The sequence below is a fragment of the Monodelphis domestica genome, chromosome 2 (assembly GCF_027887165.1).
Source record: "Monodelphis domestica isolate mMonDom1 chromosome 2, mMonDom1.pri, whole genome shotgun sequence".
Taxonomy (NCBI): domain Eukaryota; kingdom Metazoa; phylum Chordata; class Mammalia; order Didelphimorphia; family Didelphidae; genus Monodelphis; species Monodelphis domestica.
The window spans coordinates 484,615,965-484,635,161 of record NC_077228.1 but is presented as its reverse complement, the minus strand read 5'-3'; the positions used below and the strand labels follow the sequence as shown (position 1 = coordinate 484,635,161).

At 38.6% G+C, this 19,197-nt stretch overlaps 1 protein-coding gene across 1 annotated transcript; it reads left to right on the top strand.

The window, feature by feature from the left end:
- Window positions 1–7,429: 7,429 nt before the first annotated feature.
- LOC100033166 (bcl-2-like protein 15) lies at window positions 7,430–18,748 on the top strand. Its single transcript, XM_001382000.4, has 4 exons — window positions 7,430–7,741; window positions 8,365–8,486; window positions 14,441–14,665; window positions 16,171–18,748. Exons 1-4 carry the CDS (start codon window positions 7,588–7,590, stop codon window positions 16,186–16,188), a joined length of 519 nt encoding a protein of 172 aa, XP_001382037.2. The 5' UTR covers window positions 7,430–7,587; the 3' UTR covers window positions 16,189–18,748.
- The last annotated feature ends 449 nt before the right edge of the window (window positions 18,749–19,197 follow it).

Here is a 19,197-nt window from a genome sequence, read left to right as displayed (position 1 = left end):
CTTGCCTCCTTGCTGTTGGCGAGCCGAGATACCCTCCTACAGCCTAGCGCCTCCCCTCGTGGCCTCCCTGCCCCTCTCCTGTTAGGTCTCTGCAGGTTCTGACCAGGCCCCGTTTGACCGGTGCCTCCTCTCGTCAAATGCTGATAAAAGAACAGGGGAAAACATTGACTAAACAGGACTGGGAGGAAGTCTTTGCCCTGCTTCGTCAAGGAACCTTTGCCCTGGGTGTTGGTCATTTTACAGTTTATGGAGTCCTGCTTGTGTCCTGGAAACCTGTTCCCTCTGGGTGTGGTGACAGGTGTTGAAAAGTTGGAAAGACTTGCTATTTATTTGCGTTGGCTCTCCATCTCTGCCCCTCCAGTTTCTGTGTTTAAATCCAGTGTATTCGGTTCATCAAGGCTAGGTTAAAAAACAAAAAAGGCTAGTTATGCATTGTAACCAAGGAATAATCTTCTAAATTGACTAAATAATCCAAATGCAAATAAATAAAACAGAAAGTAAGGGTTTAAAAAAAGGCTAGTTATGTATTGTAACCAAGGAATAATCTTCTAAATTGACTAAATAATTAAAATGGAAAAAATAAATAAAAAATAAAACAGAAAGCAAGGGTTTAAAAAAAAGGCTAGTTATGTATTGTAACCAGGGAATAATGTTCTAAATTGACTAAATAAACTAATTCAAATGGAAAAAAAATAAAACAGAAAGTAAGGGCTTAAAAAAAAAGGCTAGTTATTCTGTGTTTCAGGATTGTAACCTGGAGACCTTCGAGAAGGGCTTCTTTCATCCTCTCCTTTTACAGGAGAGGAAACAGAACAAAGGACTTGTGCCAGGGTCCGGCTCCCAGGAAAGGAACGGAGCCAGGACTGGAACTCGTGCTTTCAGGCAAGCTTTCCTATTACATCAAGCTATCACCACCTCGTATTTGGATTTTTCGGTGTTTCCCCACACACTAGCTCATTGAGTGAGTCATCGGTAACCTCCCCTGCCATTCTTTTGTCCTGGAACTTATACTTGGCGTTGATTCTAAGACAGAAGGTTGTGGTTTTTCTTTTAAATTAGCTGTTGAATAACTTCATGAAATCATGAAAACATTTCTTTAGAGTGCCATTTTCCAATGAACTGGTAACCCTGAAAAATCATTTTATTTCACAAACTTCTGTGGACCAGGCTAGACTGCTGAAAACACCTGCTCTTAGAAATTCTGGAGAAACCCTACAAACTAGAGCAGTCTGGGCTGATTTCTGACATTTTAAAAAATAGTTTAAAGTGCCAACATGAGACCTGGATGCTTTCATGGGAATGGTCTGTGCCAGATTTTGAAAATTTAAAAAGAAAATATCTGCACAAGATTCTTACTTGGCTAGTTTAGATTATGTGAATGACTGAATCATACATTCAATATAGTTTCCATTTTCAAAGACTCTGAAGTTTTTTTGTCGAGCTCTGCTCTGTTTCCAGGTCTGTCTTGACCTTGGTGTCAAGCATTTAAATTGCTTCGAGTGCTTTCAGTTTGATTATGTGACTAACTAGCAAATGTAAGAAAGGAAACTAAGAAAATATCCGATTCAACTATACACCTTCTCTGGATCAACGACAGTATTTTTCCATTGTGACTTTTTTGTTATGGTCATTTGCAACTTCTTGAAGGTGATAGGAAACACTTCAGCTTCTAGTGCTTTGCACACTCACATCTTCTGGACTTGGCGATGGCGATCCATGAATTTGAGGTTAGACTTAAGCTGACTATAACAGCACCTCCTGGGGATGCATTTCAGATCGCAGTGCTTTCTCCTAGGGGCACCAGATTTGCAGGGGTTTCTTGTTTAATATCTCTTCTCCGCTTTATTTCTGTCTTTATCTTTTGTACTTACATACTCAGTGATTGGCACATAGTAAGCACTTATTAAATGCTCTCTCACGTTCCTTCCTTCTTTCTTCTTAGCTTAGGTCTGTTTTCTGTGTTGCTTTTGAAAGCACATGGTGATCTGGCTGTTTTACAAATCTATTGGCTTGTAGCATATTCCATTTTCCTAGCAATCTTAATAATTGCTGTTGTCTCAGCCAGGTCATAAACAGATGAGCCAAAAGTTTCAATTGATGAGAAATGTTCTTAAATTTAAATATTTTCCCACAGAACCAACCCTAAAATTATAATCACCCCAATTTTAATTTTTATTTATTTGTTTATTTTTTAAAAGCCCTTACTTCCTGTCTTGGAATCAATACTGTGTATTGGTTCCAAGGCAGAAGAGTGGTAAGGGCTAGGTAATAGCCACCCAGCTGCCTCCTCACCCCAATTTTTAGAAGAAACTCCTGTGGGGGCATCTGGACTCAGTGGATTGAGAGCTAGACCTAGAGATGGGAGGTCCTAGGTTCAAATCTGTTCTCAGACACTTTCCAGCTATGTGGCCTTGGGCAAGTCACTTAAGTTCCATTGCCTAGCCCTTACCACTCTTCTGCCTTGGAGCCAATACACAGTATTGATTCCAAGATGGAAGGTAAGGGTTCAAAAGAAAAAAGAAGAAAGTCCTGAGATGAATTCTTCAAATAAACATTCATTTTTCTCAAACTGTACCATTTCCACTATTCCATTCTTCTTATGTGCCAGGCAACATAATGACAGGTTATAGTAAGATGGAAGCAATGCCCATTTGCAAACAGGCAGGCTGCTCTTCAGTGAGCTTATATTGAAGAGAAGGCGTAGTATAAATGGGAAGCCAATTTAGTTTCATTGGCTGCTTATTTTTATTTCTCTTCTATAGCATATACATTTAGAGGTACAAATATAGAATGAGCCACCATTTTTCCTTCTGGGTAGCTACCCAGCTCTCTCCTCTTTTTCCCAGGCTTCCAATACACGAGGTTTGTAGCAACATTTTTTGGAAGAATTTCATACTATAAACAACCATATGAAAGAATGTTCTACATTACAAATGAGAATTACAAACTCAATGCTGAGACAATGCCGGACATCCATAATTTTGGCCAAGATGAAAAAAGAAGGAAATAGTGTTGGAGGAGTAGTGGGAAGACAAGTAAATGAATTTATTTGGTGGAAATGTGAATTAGTCCAACCATTCTGAAAAGTTATTTGGAATTATGCTTAAAAAACTGACTAATGTCCCATCTTTTGATCCAGAGATCCTATTGCTATGTATGTACTCCTAGGAAATCAAAGACAAAAGGGAAGTCCTCTGTTCACCTAAAATGCTTATAGCACTGCTTTCTATGGTGGCAAAGAACTGAAACAAAGTAATTGTACCTATTGATATGTTGGTTAGTTTTCCTGAACTGGTCTTTTTCTCCTTTTTAAAAAAAGTTATTCTCAGCAAGACAGTCTGTGATAAGCCCAAAGATCCCAGCTTTTGGGACCAAAACCCACTATTTGATAAAAACTGCTGGGAAAATTGGAAGACAGTGTGGGAGAGATTAGGTTTGGATCAACACCTCACACCCTACACCAAGATAAACTCAGAATGGGTGAATGACCTGAATTTAAAGAAGGAAACTATAAGCAAATTAAGCGAACACAGAATAGTATACTTGTCAGATCTTTGGGAAAGGAAAGACTAAAACCAAGCAAGAGCTAGAAAAAAATCACAAAATGTAAAATCAATAATTTTGATTACATCAAATTAGAAAGTTTTTGTACAAACAAAACTAATGCATCCAAAATTAGAAGGGGAGCAACAAATTGGGAAACAATCTTCATTACAAAAACCTCTGGCAAAGGTCTAATTACTCAAATTTATAAAGAGCTAAACCAGTTGTACAAAAAATCAAGCTATTCTCCAATTGATAAATGGGCAAGGGACATGAATAGGCAATTTTCAGTTAAGGAAATCAAAACTATTAATAAGCACATGAAAAAGTGTTCTAAATCTCTTATAATCAGAGAAATGCAAATCAAAACAACTTTCATACCTAGCAGATTGGCTAACATGACAGCAATGGAAAGTGATGAATGCTGGAGGGGATGTGGCAAAGTAGGGACACTAATTCATTGCTGGTGGAGTTGTGAATTGATCCAACTATTCTGGAGGACAATTTGGAACTATATCCAAAGGGTGCTAAAAGACTGTCTGCCCTTTGATCCAGCCACAGCACTGCTGGGTTTGTACCCCAAAGAGATAATAAGGAAAAAGACTTGTATGAGAATATTCATAGCTGCACTCTTTGTGGTGGCCAAAAATTGGAAAATGAGGGGATGCCCTCCAATTGGAGAATGGCTGAACAAATCATGGTATATGTTGGTGATGGAATACTATTGTGCTCAAAGGAATAATAAAGTAGAGGAATTCCATGGGAACTGGAACAACCTCCAGGAAGTGATGCAGAGCGAGGGAGCAGAACCAGGAAAACATTGTACACAGAGATTGATACACTGTGGTACTGTGGTATATATATTTGACTTGATTTTTTATTTTGATGTCTTGGTTGATTTTATTAAATTGCTTCCCTATCCCCTTTCCCTTTTTCTAACAAGGCAGGGGCTAGTCAAAGATAGATTTGTGGGGCAAAGGGGAAGCTAGGTGCCTCAGTGGATAGAGAGCCATATTTGGAAACAGGAGGTCCTGGGTTCAAACCTCAGAGACATCCTAGTTGTGTGACCCTGGGTAACTCACTTAACCCCAAATGCCTCACCTAAACCATTCTTCTGCCTTAGACCAATACATAGTTTTGGATCTAAGATGGAAGGTAAGTATGTGAGAGAGAGATTTTGGGAAATGCATGTGATATAACAAATAAAAGGTATCAATACAATTAATTTTTTTAATTACTAAGGATTAGTTTAAGTCAACAAAATATTTACCCTGAAACATGGGAGCAAAAAAGAAATCTACATGCTACAGAAAATGTTCCATTATAGTTGTGGAAGCATATTAAACACCTCTTTTTTAGTTCAGCTAAAGATACTAAGAACTAACTGTTTCTCTAGTTGAAAAGTTCTTTCAAGACTTTTCCTTGTTTCAAAGTATGTAGAAGGCCAAGAACAGAAAGCCTTTCTTAGGGAAATAGCTTAAGGTTAATGATTTGTGCTAATTCTTATCTAGTTGAGATTGTCGCCTCTCTACAATCATGGAATGATTGGTAGTATAACCCACCTAAGGGCAGTATTCTCTTTTGCATTCAAGGCTATGACATGGATCATAAGAAAGAAGCCTTTTGAATCCTTGGCAGGATGGGGTATCAAAGGGGGAACTGAATCATGACTGTTCTGAAATGTTAGCTCTAAACTTTATTTTAACATTTTGTTATGATCTTTTCCTTAAGATTTTCAGCATGCTACCACAAATCATCTTGGGACAGAGACATGTCAGAATGGATAGAGGAACTACGCCAATTTGGACATTTCTGTTTTAAAGCTAGGTTACAAAATAACCTAGAACTTTGCTACAAGTAGCAATACAATGATCCAGGACAATTCAGAGGGACTTTCGAGAAAGAACGCTATCCACATCCAGAGGAAGAACTGTGGGAGTAGAAACACAAAGAGAAACATGACTTATCACTTGTTTATGTGGATACATGGTTTCGGGTTTTGGTTTCAAAAGATTGCTCTACTGAAAAAATGAATAACATGGAAATAGGTACGAAATTATATAACATTTGTATAACCCAGTGGAATTATTAAGAAGGGGGAGGGAAAGAAAATGTATCATAAATATGAAAAAGTATGTTTAAATTTTTTAAATTAAAAAATAAAATGACCTAGAACATAATGTATATTTATATATGATTGTTTCTTATAACTAAAATATCTTATTTTCCTTTGATATGATCTAATTTTCTGGAAGATATTTTATTGTAATAATGGCAATGAAGGAATATAGTGGTAGTGTGATATAATGGAAAAAATACTAGCTTTGGAATCAAAGAGGAGCATTTAAATCCTAGCTTTGGTACTTATTACCCCTATGACCTTGGAGACGTCATAAAATCTCTGATTTTATAGTTTATTCATCTATAAAATAAGAGTTATGTTCTAGACAATCTCTCTAAGGTCCCTTCTAGGAGATATAAGTTACATCTGTAAACAAAACTAAGGGTTCCAAGAGCTACTCATTCAACCAGAATATTTAGTATACTACAATACGGTACACTGAGGAAAGACTCTTCTCCATGATATCAAGGATCTGTATATTTGTTGGCATGTCTTTCCCTTTGAAAGTTGCCACACTTGGAAGATTCATTCCCCAACAACCAGCTTGTCAATGAACCTCTCTGGCTCATCATTGTGAAGTTGGTCTTCAGATGACTGGTGTAGAGCTGATCATGGGCTATATTTTTCCAGCTTCAGAGGGACTACTAGAGTTTTCTCTAAAATGACATAACCTACTCGAATCCAGGGATCCCTCCTGGCCATAATGAAGCGCTAAAGTCTGGAGGAGATATATATCAATAACATATAGAAATGGACCCTCAAAGTCCACCATATTGTAGGTGGATTGTTCTTGTACCAGAAGAGCCATCCATAAGATCAGTTAACTACTATCTTTTCCCCCCTTTATTTTCTTTTAATATTTTCTTTTCCCAATTAATAATAATAACAATGTAATAATTTTCAACATATATCTTCTGAAATTGTAGGATCCAAATTGTCTCCCTCCCTTCCCCACTCCCTGAGATGCTAAACAATTTGATCTGGGTTCTACATGCATTGTCATACAAATCATACTTCCATATTGGTCATTGTTGTAAGAGAAGACTCCTATAAAACCCAAATCCTAAAATAAAAACAAATAGACTAAAGTGAGAAATAGCTTGCTTTGATCTGCATTCCAACTCCATCAGTTCTTTCTCTGGAGATGGGTAGCATGCTTTGTCCTATGCTCTCCAGAATGTTCTTGATCACTCACTGTATAGCTGAGAGTGCTGTTATCCTTTTACTAAAATCCCAGGAGTGAGGTCTAGCCTTTACAAAGGTTTAAAGATGGGAGATGGTGTCTTGTGTGTGAAGAACAACCCAAAGGCCAGTTTCCCTGAACCATGGCTTGTGTCCTGTGAGGGAGTATGAAGGAGAGTAATATAGAATAAGGCTGGAAGAGTCAAGGTTGTTTAAAGATCAAACAGGAGTTTGGTACAGTCACAGTAGCAGATGTCAGGGAGGGAGACTCAGTTATAAAAAATAGCAATTTCTTCTATCAGTTTGACATAGCCTAAAAGAGCCAAGTGTTCAGACTAAGTAGAGTTTGAAGTCCTTTAGAGAGGACATCTCTGAGAAGATCCTTAACAGGCAGAGTCCTACTCAACTTCAAGGAAATATTGCCTAACATATAGAGTTACTTATTAATTTCTGTGCAACTGACAAGAGTGCAACTCAATGATAAGGCGGTTTTGTCACCAAGATTTCTGGGTGTCGGTGCTCACTTTAGCATGACCAGGAAGGTCCCTCTTCTCGATAAGCAAATTCTGTTGTTAGGAAACTCATTCTGATGGGCAGGGCTCCACGACAACCCAACCAACTGTAAGTGGGAATTACCTAGCAAAATTACTTGCCTGCTGGCTAATTAGTCTCACTTCCTGCTGAAGTCAATGCAGGCCACAAGTTTAGGGGAAAGAGTACACTCTGAAAACTGATCTGAAATGAAGCCTCCCAAGACGTTTGAGGAGCAAACTGAGTGCATTGTGGAATCCCTGCTCGAAGAATTCTTGGGTTTACCAGTGAAAGCACAAAATCGACACCTCCAAGAGCGATGCTTCCAATTCCAAGGCCCCCAAAATGACGTCACAGATTCTGGTAAGGCTTCCTGACTGAGTAAGTAATGCCTATGGCTGTATAGGATAGGGACTGGTTCTATCCCATCTGGGAAGTCTGTACTAAAGCAGGTCAGCACCACTGCAACAAGTAATAGTCTTAGAGAATGGCCTGGGGTACTAAGAGATTAGTGAATGGACTTGTCCTGAGTTGCACAGCCAGGATATGTCAGAAGTGGGACAGGGACGTTGAATGATCTTCCTGTCTCCAAGGCAAGCTCTCTGTCCACTAGACACAACTATCTTGGTTCTCTCCATTTAGGTCTTTAGTATTGTCCCCCCACCCCACACACATACACCAACCCTTTTTATTAGGTAGTTTAAAAGAAGTAAAAAAAGACCATCAGCCAGAATTTTCTGTTTATCATTAGCCAAAGTTTTGGTGAGTTTTACAAATTAAGAGGGTTAGATTTGTTTCTCTTTTGCAAATGGAGACATGCCATGGTAATGCAGTGAAAGGATTCTCTATTGGTGATGACAGATCATCCCAATGTTATTAGGAGGGAGATTCATAAGAAAAAGGTGATGAAAATATTTAAAATATTGATGGTACTTACCCATGCCCTATAAGCATTTCCTGAAAGATGACTGTTTCTTTTGTCTTAGGTGAGCCAAGCTCTTTTGATGTGACAATCATTGCTGCCCGCCTTCAAATGCTAGGTGACCAGATCAATGCAGAAATGGAAGAATCTGTCGAAAAAGTCATGAAAGAAGTTGCTACCGGACAGGTTAGGTTTCTAATCCTTGACTATGATTCACCCCTTTTTCTTTTTTTTTTAAACATTATTTTATTTGGTCGTTTTCATACATTATTCACTGGAAACAAAGATCGTTTTCTTTTCCTCCCCTCCCCTTCCCCCCCCCTCCGCCTTTACCTCTCCCATAGCTGACGCATGATTCCATTCACCCCATTTTTCTACAGCAGCAGTCCAAGGCAGAAAGGCTGAAACTCCAAACCCAGTCAATTTCTGTTCTAAAATGTCTGAAGCTGGGACTCATATTCTTAAAGCTTCACAATACTTAAAGCATCAGAGAGCTGGGGAAGGACCTCAGAAGTGATCTAACTCACCCCCTTTTGGTAATGCAGAAAGAATTTGGTTTTTCCCAGCTATGTGGGGGCCAAATGCAAATTGAAGTGGAAAGAGGTTACAGCCCCGAGATAGAATTCTTCACAGACATGCTTTAGCACGCCAAATGTGTAGCAGTTTTTTGTCATGAATGGTGTGAGTGTGGTGAAGGAACTAGAAACCTTGCCACATGGGGATTAAATGAAGGAAATGGGGATGAACAAATTTAGTAGAGACGAATGAGAGGTTTTCAAATGTTAAGGATGATCATATGAAAGAGATTTGTTTATGTTGGCTCTGGAGGACTGAACTACGATCTAAGGACAGAAGAGCTGACACTTTATGATACCCTTTCTAGGGGCAAAGTACTTAAAAAAAACAAACTCTTTTTCACAGGCATTCTTCATGACAGCCTAGTTTTGTTTTGTTCTTTAAGAGTGGGCACAGTTTCTCTTCTCTGCAGTTATGGAATCAGTACAAAAGGAGGATCAATTTCAGATATATTAGCAATGGATGAAGGGATGAGAGTTCACAGGTCTTGGAAGTCACATTCAGGCAGATATCAGTATACTAATAGGAGTCAGGAGACAAGAAGACTCCTTGAACCATAACTATGCATTATTTCTTTTCCATGAGGTCAATCAGTATTTCCTTGAAGTTGTTGCAGAAGGCAGGGCTTGGAGAAACCAGCTAGTATACCAAATCTTTCTCCAACATAGTGTTTTCAGTCCCTTGCTCGAAGCATCAGAATCCATTCATTTGGATGCCTGACCTCCCCTAAATGGCCTTGTGGAATTTCCCCTAATATATCCTGTGTCTGGACACGCTTTGCCTCTACAACCTAACTTTATTCCTCACAACCTTATGATCCAACTGAAATTAGTTTCTCCAAAGTTACCAATAATCTCTTGGTTGCCAGATCTGATAATGGTCTTTTCTTAGATGCCATTCTTGTTGACCTCTCGGTGGCATTAGACATTGCTGACCACTCTCTCCTCATCTTGAATACTTTCTCCTCTCTGGGTTTTTCCAATAATGCTTTCTTTTGGTTTCCTTCAGACTCCTCTGCTGGATCATCATCCATATCCCTCTTCTTCACTGTGAATGTCTCCCAAGGCCCTGTCCTTGGACTTCTCTTCCTTCTCTGTATTGCCATTTGCCTCAGTTTCCTCATCTGTAAAATGGGCTGGTGAAGGAAATGGCAAACCACTCTAGTATCATTGCTAAGAAAATTCCAAATGGGGTCACAAAGAATGACTGAAATGACTGAACAACAACAATTCATCAGCCACACATCAGCCAAAATGTTTTTCTTAATACACAGATCTAACGATGTTACTCCCTTAAGGGCTCAACAGACTCCTTTGGCTCCTTTTGATGTCTAGGATCTAATATAAACTTTGTTTGGGATTTAAAGCCCATCACAACATGGTCCATCCCAACCCACTCTTCTATTCCCAGTCTAGCTAAAATGGCCATCTTGCTATGATACTACATCTCTCATCTCTGTACCTTGCTCTGTCTCTTGTGCCTCAAATGTTTCCCTTTCTTTTCTCCATCACTTAGAATGTCTAGTTTCCTTCAGACTTTAGGTCTCAAGTACTATATCTATATGAAATGTTCCTTGGACAATTCAGTTGCTGGTGCCTTGTTGCTTCCTAATTAGTATGAATTTATTTTATTTGTATCATGTGTGTATGTACATATTGTTAAGGTAAAATTTAGGTAAAATTCCCAAGACTGTTAGGGGTAAAATTAGGGGTTGAAACTGAATATATTATATTAGTGGTTGCCATGGATTTAAATTCAATCCCAATGAAATACTCAAGTCAGTATGGGATTTTATGGTGGTTTATTTACAATATAAGGAAGAAATTAAGAAGGAGAAGAAGGAAAGGGTAGAAGATCTGCTCCAGCCTGGCCTAAGCCAGGGGGAGTTCAGAGGCCTCAGCCAAGGGACCTTCTCAGAAGATTAAATCTAGCTCAGCTTCCAGCCACAAGGCCTCCTGCAAGGTGAGGGACCTCCTTGGAGTATAGTGCCTTCAGAAGGTCAAGGTAAAGGGGAGTCAGCGTTATCACTGTAAAGATTAAATATAATTAAATTATATTATATTAAATTATAAATTAAATATAAAAAAAGGGGATCACTTAGGGATGCATGAGGTATATGAATCAATTGGCAAGAGATATTAAAAAGACATCAGAAAAATCAAAAGGAAAGAAAAATTTCTGGATGAAAATACAGACTATCAAAGTCTTATGTGTAAAAATTTCAAGTAGAAGAAAAATAAATCTATAACAGGTCCTTCAATCAGGGCCCAATCAAAATGATCTAAGTAATGATGCATTTACCCAGTCAGTGCCAGGACTACAGAAAGGTACCACACACTGAGAGGCAGAAAAGAAAGGGACCAGATTATAGAAGCCAAGTAGGAGCCAAGGTTTCAGGGATACTGGTCTGTGAGTATCTTCAGGGTGAGTGTGGATACAAGGAAAGCCTATGTCTTAACACATGTTAAACATAGTAACCTTGAGTCTTCACACTAGGTTCAAGACCTTTGTATTGGCCTAGACGTGCATCAATCCATCCTAGATTGGCCTTTCTTTGGCTCTGTGCAATGGCTCTTGTGTGTATATCTTGTCCTGGAATCAGACAGAATCATTAAGCAAAGTCCCATAATTTATTTAAATAATTAGTGGCATCATTTTTATAGTCACAAGCTTTTTGGGCATGCTGACAAATGTATCTTACACTTGTAGTACTGAAAAATCAAAAGGTTAAAGAAAATCTTAATGCTGGTGACATGTGCTTCAAATATAAAAAGGAGAGAAAAAATAATAAAAAAAACTGAAAAAGTATATTGCACATGCAAGAAAAATATAATAATAAAAGAGCTTTAAAAAATTCAAAAATATAGCTTATAACCATTGACACTCTGTGTCAGTTAAGAAAATATAAAATACAAGGCTTTCTCACCAAAAAATGAGATCCATTTCCTCTTTGTATCTGGCCATGATCACTGTGAGTAGAAGGCAAATGAATTGAACAAGGTTAACAATTTTTCATTTTTAAAAATACAGTGGTACAAATATGTAGATATCAAATCCCCAAAATTCTCAATAGCCCAATTAATTACAATAGCAAACAAACACACTTTCATATTTCACATAAGTTGCTGTATGACATTTTTAAAACCTACGAATTGATGGACATTTGTCACAATTTTTACAAATATAGTAATCTTTCAACCTTGGTATTTAAACATATTTTTTAAAACAAAGTAAAACTCATCTTGGGTTTAGAACATAATCAAGAAATCTATATATCATTCTGGTAGAAGTAAAATAGTGAGCTGAAGAGCATAAATAAAGGGGTGCTCCTTTTTCTTGGAGGCTTATAGGGATACAAATGCCCTGAGATTAACTGCCCAACTTCCATTCACATGTGGGAAGGTTGGGGTTTATAAAATACATTTCACTTCAGCTACTAGAATGGGCCTTACCTCGTGGTAGGGGCAGGCAAAAATAACCAGATTGTTAAAAAAAATTCCAAAAATCATATTTAAAAAACCCTTAAAATCAAATCATTTGAGGTATTTAGCACATTAAATTTTCCAAAGGTTGTTAATACAATTATAACCAGTTCTGAAGTCCATCTATCCTCAGCAAAATAAAAAGAAAAGCTGTTTTTTCATATATGGGCTTATTCACAACAATATTTGTTCAACAGTTATAGGGGAAAAACAACAGAATTTCAAAACTCAGTACATTCAAAATAAATTCAATCAACCTTCAGTTCACAGAATAATATTCAATCCAGTAATATATGAATTTAAAATCACAAAGTTAAACCTTAAACAAAAAATGCAATAGAATACAGAGATTTTTTTATAAACCATTGGAGTTTGAAATGCCTTAGAATATAGCCTTTAGTCTCTTCAAAGTTCCTTGGTTTTTTTTTTGTTTGTTTGTTTTTTAATTATCCATTTAAATGTCTATTGTCCGAAGGTAGAGTAGTAAGGGCTAGGCTATTGGGTTCAAGGGATCCGTCCAGGGCCCCATAGCTGGGAAGCATCGGAGGCCAGATTTTAACTAGAGACCTCCCGTCTCTGTGCCTGGCTTCCAGTTCGCTGGGCCACCCATTTTCCTCCCCAAAGTTAAAGTTGAATCTTTGGGCTGAGTCTGCTCCCAGACAGGCAGGTGAAATCAATGAAATTGCCAGAAGAGTCAAAAATCCTTTTAAACAGCCCATTGCTTTTTAGGTTTCTGTTTGAAAAGTCTGTTTCTTCTCTCTAGTCTTTTCTCTCTTTCCCCTCTCTGATACCCCTGTGGCCAATACCCCCAGCCACGTGGAGGCTTAGCCTAAGGGAAAATTACCCGGTCTCCTTGGTCTCCTTTCCCTCTCGTCTCTCCCCTCCACCCATGTGGCCAATACTGTTACCAGCTGGTCGCAATGAGCGATCTGCTCCAAGGATCTGGGTGGTGAGTCAGCTGGGTCTGAGGCCAGATGGGTGAGAGAGGGTGGGTCGGGCCGGGAGCTGGAGCACAGCTCAGGCACTAGGTGAGAGGCCAGGAGCAGAAGCAGGAGCCGGAGAGGGCCGAAGGCAGGAGCTGATCAAGATGGTTTTCTAAAGAGCATCTCGGAGAACCTTGGCTTTAAAAAAAAAATTCTCTAGGCTAAAAATTTTTTGAGAAGTTCTCATCCAATCTAGTGGTCGCCATCTGTAAAGATTAAAATTTAGGGGTGATGGGGAGACTGAGGCAGGTAGAAATTAGTTTCTCTCTGCAAGGAGTATTATATTTTTTAGAGGTTTATTAAAGGCTAAAGATTAAAGAATATACAAGTAAGAAACATGTGCCTAGGCCAGAGGCCTAGACAAAATAACCTCACATCACGCAAGAGACGAGCCTGCTCCAAAACGGAAGTCCAAAAAGAGCCAAGAGCCCCTCAAAAGTCTGAATCAGCTTAAATACCTTCTCGATCTCGGCCCAGGTGAGATTACAAGGCATTCTGGGGAAGTGGAGCAAAGGCTCATGGGGATTGTAGTCGTGTATTCGAGTCTATTTTTTACATCACTCACCAAGGGGCCCTTCAGGGAAACTGCCTCACCTAAATCACGCTACAGTGCTTCTCCCAGTAACCTCCACCAACAAAGTCCACCAAAGCCACAAGCACTCCAAACCCTGCCCAAAACTCCTAAAGCCACCAAGTAAAACTCACAGGAAGTGCCACGAAAGATATAGGCAATTCTTTACCTCTTCCTGTGCCTCACATGTACCAATGGTGGCTTAAACTTGGCTTAGGCAGCCCAGGGGGTCAGTCAGTTGTTTCTAATTTGTCACTTGCTAGCGCACATGAGTCATAGACTTTCCTCCCCCCTCTTAATCCTTAAGTGGGGGTGTATACATTCATGGTTGCTAGAATTCTAAAAACTAAGCAGGGTGGAGTAAGTCTAAAATTCACAATATACATTTGTAACTGATCTCTCTCTATAGATTGTAAGCTTCTCAAGGGCAGGAGTTTAATTTTTATTTTTGTAACCCCAGTGCCAGCACAGTGTCAGCTGCTTAGGAGGCACCTGAAACTTAATTACTGATTTATTGTCTCTCCTTAGGTAGTTACTGTACTACAGAACACATTGAAATCACTCAGCCAGACATGGTGTGCCCAAGATCCTAATCTAGCCTATGAGAGGGCCTTTCTGGCTATGACTGTGAAGCTGCTGAAAGCTGTCTCTAGGAAAAATCCTCAAACAGCCAGACAGTTAGCTGGACCAGTGAGGGATGCGATCAATGAGAACACAGCTGTACGAGAGTATATAATGGACCAGGGTGGTTGGGTAAGTCCTTTATAATTCTGTTAGACTTTTATCTTATCTTTGTACCAATGGCCCGAGACTGACAGTTTTTTCCCTGGTTGTGGGATAAGACAGGTCTCCTGCCAGCAACTAAGCCTCTGTGTAGTTGGCTCCAAATGTGATGTTTATAACCAGTAGTACCCTGGCAAATGTTTAACGAACTGGCTTTCTAAAAGTTCATGCAATATGCTTTTAGGTTTAATCTGCATTGCTAACATTTTCTCCACCATTTTCTTAAGTCTAGATAATCAGCAAAACAAAACAAAAAACCAAAAATTAATCAACAAAAATGGATTTGTAGTGCTTGCTGATTTCTAAGATGTAAATGTAAATGCTCACACTGGAAATTTAACTATCTTGAGTGAGGTTTGAATGGGATCCCTGTCTGTAAATACATGCATACATATATACAGATCTAGAAGTATAAACACACAGAGACATATGCATACTTATATTATATATAGGTATAAATAAATATATATATGCACATATATATATATATTTGTCCTATGATTTCATTCTTATAGGGAATTCCTGGAGGAAGATTCACATAGTATCAATGCAGGTCATCATCTTCTCTGCAATTTATAATTTTAAGGAGTTTTTTAAAGAATTGAAAGATTAAATGACTTGCCCAAAGTCACAGAGCAAGCATGTGTCAGGAGCAGAACTTGAACTCTTCTCCAAAGTCAGCTCCCTGTTTTTACTTCTATATTAAATTCTTAATTTTTCTTTTACATGTAGGTTATCTAATTTATGTGGTAAAATTTAAATTTCAGTTTGACTTCCACCTATCATCTAACAAATTCCCTAACCATCTTTCATTATCAATTGATAAAGTAATTATAAAATGTAAGACTCAAATCTTAATTACTTTTTTAAAAAAGCCTTATCTTTTGTCTTGGAATCAAAGCAAGTATTGGTTCCAAGGCAGAAGAGCAGTAAGGGCTAGGCAATGGGGGTTAAGTGACTTGCCCAGGGTCACACAGCTAGGAAGTATCTGAGGCTGGATTTGAATCCAAGACCTCCCATCTCTAGGGCCTAGCTCTCAAATCCCTTTGGTTAATCTGGTCTTTGAGAAGAGCTGAAGTCCTGCTCCCTTCCTTTAGGGTTATTGTCCTTCTACTCAAAGAGAACCAAAATAGCATTAGCAGGTTGGGGTCAGTGTACAGTGTGTCCAACTGTGGCTGATCAAACCAATATGAACTTGGAAAACTCTTCCACAGGTCAGGCACAAATAGCCCATTTGAACTTTTGGGTTTGAGATGCATACATTTATAGATCTCATGCTTCTTTTGAGCTATTGCAATTCTATCTTTGCTCCATTAACACAGCTCACCAAAGGACCCTTTAAAAACTGTACATTCCAGAGGGTATTCTGAGCTTCTGAGGAGTTATAGGGCTGAGTGAGACGCCTAAATTTCTCTTCTAAAAGTTTTTGAGGAATGAGATCTGTCATACTTTAAGGGTTTTATTTTTCTTTACAGGAGAATCTGGAGAGCTGAAAGGAACCAGTTCCCCATTGACAATTGACTGGCTGCTTGAGCATTCTCCACTTACAAAAAGAAAGAAAGAAAAAGTTCATTTGTTCAACACCTGAATTTTAGCTAACCTTAATTACTCCTCTATAGATTCCTGTAGGTGTGGTGCAAATTCTTATCTTTGCTTCTATTTACAAATAGCCAAAAACTAACTTTCAAGATTGAAAGGAAGGAAATCTTAATAGAAGAATTTCAGGTACTGTGCCCCAGTTTGTAGGAGAGACTTCTGGGTAAGGAGATTCTCATATCACAGTCTGTTGGTAGATGACTATTTATAAAATCAGCCTTGCCCCTTGGTAAGTCTTCTCATTGTTGTACTGAGTACACATTGTCAAATTAGAAAAACGGTACTCAGTAAAGAGAGATACAAAATAATCTATCACAGAACCCAGCACTAAAAACTACACAGTGAAAACCCTGGGGCTCTGGGGACAGTATCTCTGGGAGTAACCAACATGCTAGAAGATTCTCCAAAGAAACAATAGAACCCAGGAATCTTGTCTAACTTTTGGGGAACTCAGGGGATCAAACATACACTGACAGGTTGTAAGCAGGCTTGGGAAAGAGGCTGTAGCCAGAAGGGAAGGTATCCAGGAGTGTCTGAATACAATGGATACTAAAAGGATGGTTCCTGCACAGTGTTGCTCTTCTTGGGAAGGATCTCTGATTTGATGGGGGAAACTTCTAGAACTAAAAGGGTACTTAACATTTGACTGTCTGCTAGCCCCACCTAAGGGGGCATCATCAAGTACTTTAAGGTTGTTGAAGCTAAAATTAAACTCTGATCCTTAATTTCCATAGAGTTTATTAATATTTACTTGAATAAGAGAAGGCAGACAGAGAGAAGAAAACCTATTCTAATCTAGAGACTTGGGCACTATTCACATGGTTCTCTCTGCTACTGTCCTTTTTTTTTTTAATACTCCCAGAATAGAGAGCATAGAGCACTAAAGGAGGTCAGACCCCAATTCCTGAACCTGGGAGGGGGGATCCCTTCATGCAAGGTCTATTGTTCAGTCTGAAGTGGGTGAGTCTGGGACTTCCTTCGGGATGAGTTCTCCAGGGATAGGGGCAAAATTGGGGTCTTCAAATTTCAAGTTGACAATATACAAAAGAATCTCTGGGAAAACTGTAGAATAGCACTTCCTCTATTTTTAAAAATTAAGTTTGGGTTGTGACTTCACTGACATGGGGAATTCAAATTTGACTCTGCCCTCCATGTACTCTATGTTCCAATGGCACTGATGTTTTGTTGTTGTTGTTGTTTTTATTTTTGTTTTTTCCTTGAATAAAATACTGTATCTTGGGGGCAGCTGGGTGGATTGAGAGTCAGCCCCAGAGATGAGAGGTCCAGGATTCCAGTCTGGCCTCAGACACTTCCTAGCTGTGTGATCCTGGGCAAGTCATTTGACCCCCATTGCTTAGCCTTTACCACTCTTTTGCCTTGGAACCTATACCTAATATTGATTCTAAGACAGAAGATAAGGGTTTTTTAAAAATACTACATCTCCTGGCTTCATGCATTTTCTTATTTTAAATGACATTTTCTTTTTTTAATTAATCAGCATCTGCCCTCACTTTTTCTCTTCTATCTCCTTCCTCCCTCTTTATTAAAAAAAAAAGGCAATAAATACATAGTCAAGCAAAACATATTTCCACACTGGCCATGCCTAAAAATGAATATCTCACTCCACGTATCCTGCCCATTATCTTTCTGTTAGGAGGTCAGTAGCATTTGAAATCACTGGTCCTCTGGAACAAGGTTTCATATTTGTCAAAATTCTTCAATATTTCAAAATTGCTCACTTTTGTAAAATTGTTTTTATAGTAAAAATTTTCTCCTGATTCTTTTCATTTCACTTTGTGTAAGTTGAAAGTGTAACATCTGCTCCCCTTACATGCTTGTTTAGACTTCTACTTGTATCCCCCCTCCCAATTATAGGAGAAAATGAGTTTTCCCTCATTCCTTCTCTTTTCTTGCCTAGTACATCCTCCCCCAAACCTACTTAATTTCCTTTAAAAGAATCAAAACTACAAAAATCACTGTCAGGATCTTCATGGTATTTGACTCCCTCTGTGACCCCCTGAGGACAATACTGTTGTTAGGAGATATTTGTATCATCTGCTTCTTTATTTTTATTATTTTTTAAACCCTTCCCTTCTGTTTTAGAATGAATACTGTGTATTGGTTCCAAGGCAGAAGAGTGGTATGGGATAGGCAATGGGAGTTAAGTGACTTGCCCAGGGTCACAAAGCTGGGAAGTGTCTGAGGCCAGGTTTGAACCTAGGACCTCCCATCTCTAGGAGCCTGGCTCTCAATCCACTGAGCTACCCAGCTGCCCTCCATCCTGCTTCTTTAGAATGCCAACATTTTATCCTTATTAAGACTTCCAATTGCTCAATTGTATTGCATTTTCATGTTTCTCTTTACTTCAGAATTTGTATTTCAAAGTTTCTACTAAGCTTTGATATTTTCATCAAGAATGCTTGGCAGCTCCCCATTTGATTAAAGGTCTTTATTTTATTTTCCTCTTTAGGATTATACTTAATTTTTCTGACAAGTTCTTCTTGGTTGTAAATCTTTATCTTTTTGCCCTTTGGGAAATTGTATTTAATGTTCTCCATTCTTTTATGGTAGTAGCTGCTAAATCTTGTGTAATGCTTGACTGTTGCTCCCTGGTTACTATAGTTCCTTGAATTCTTTCTTTCTGGCTGCTTAGGTATTTTTCCTTTGATCCAGACTCTAGATTCTGATCATGGTGTTCCTGGGAGTTTTCTTTTGAAAATTTTTTTTTTCAAGAGGGACCTAGAGCTTCTTTCCATTTAACCCAGCCCTCTTATTCTAATTACATCAAGGTAATTTTCTTTCATCATTTATTGATATAAGATGTCCAGATTCTATTTTTAGTCATGGCTTTCAGATAGATGATTCTTAGAAAATGAGTCCTTCTGTCTCTCAATATTATTAGACTG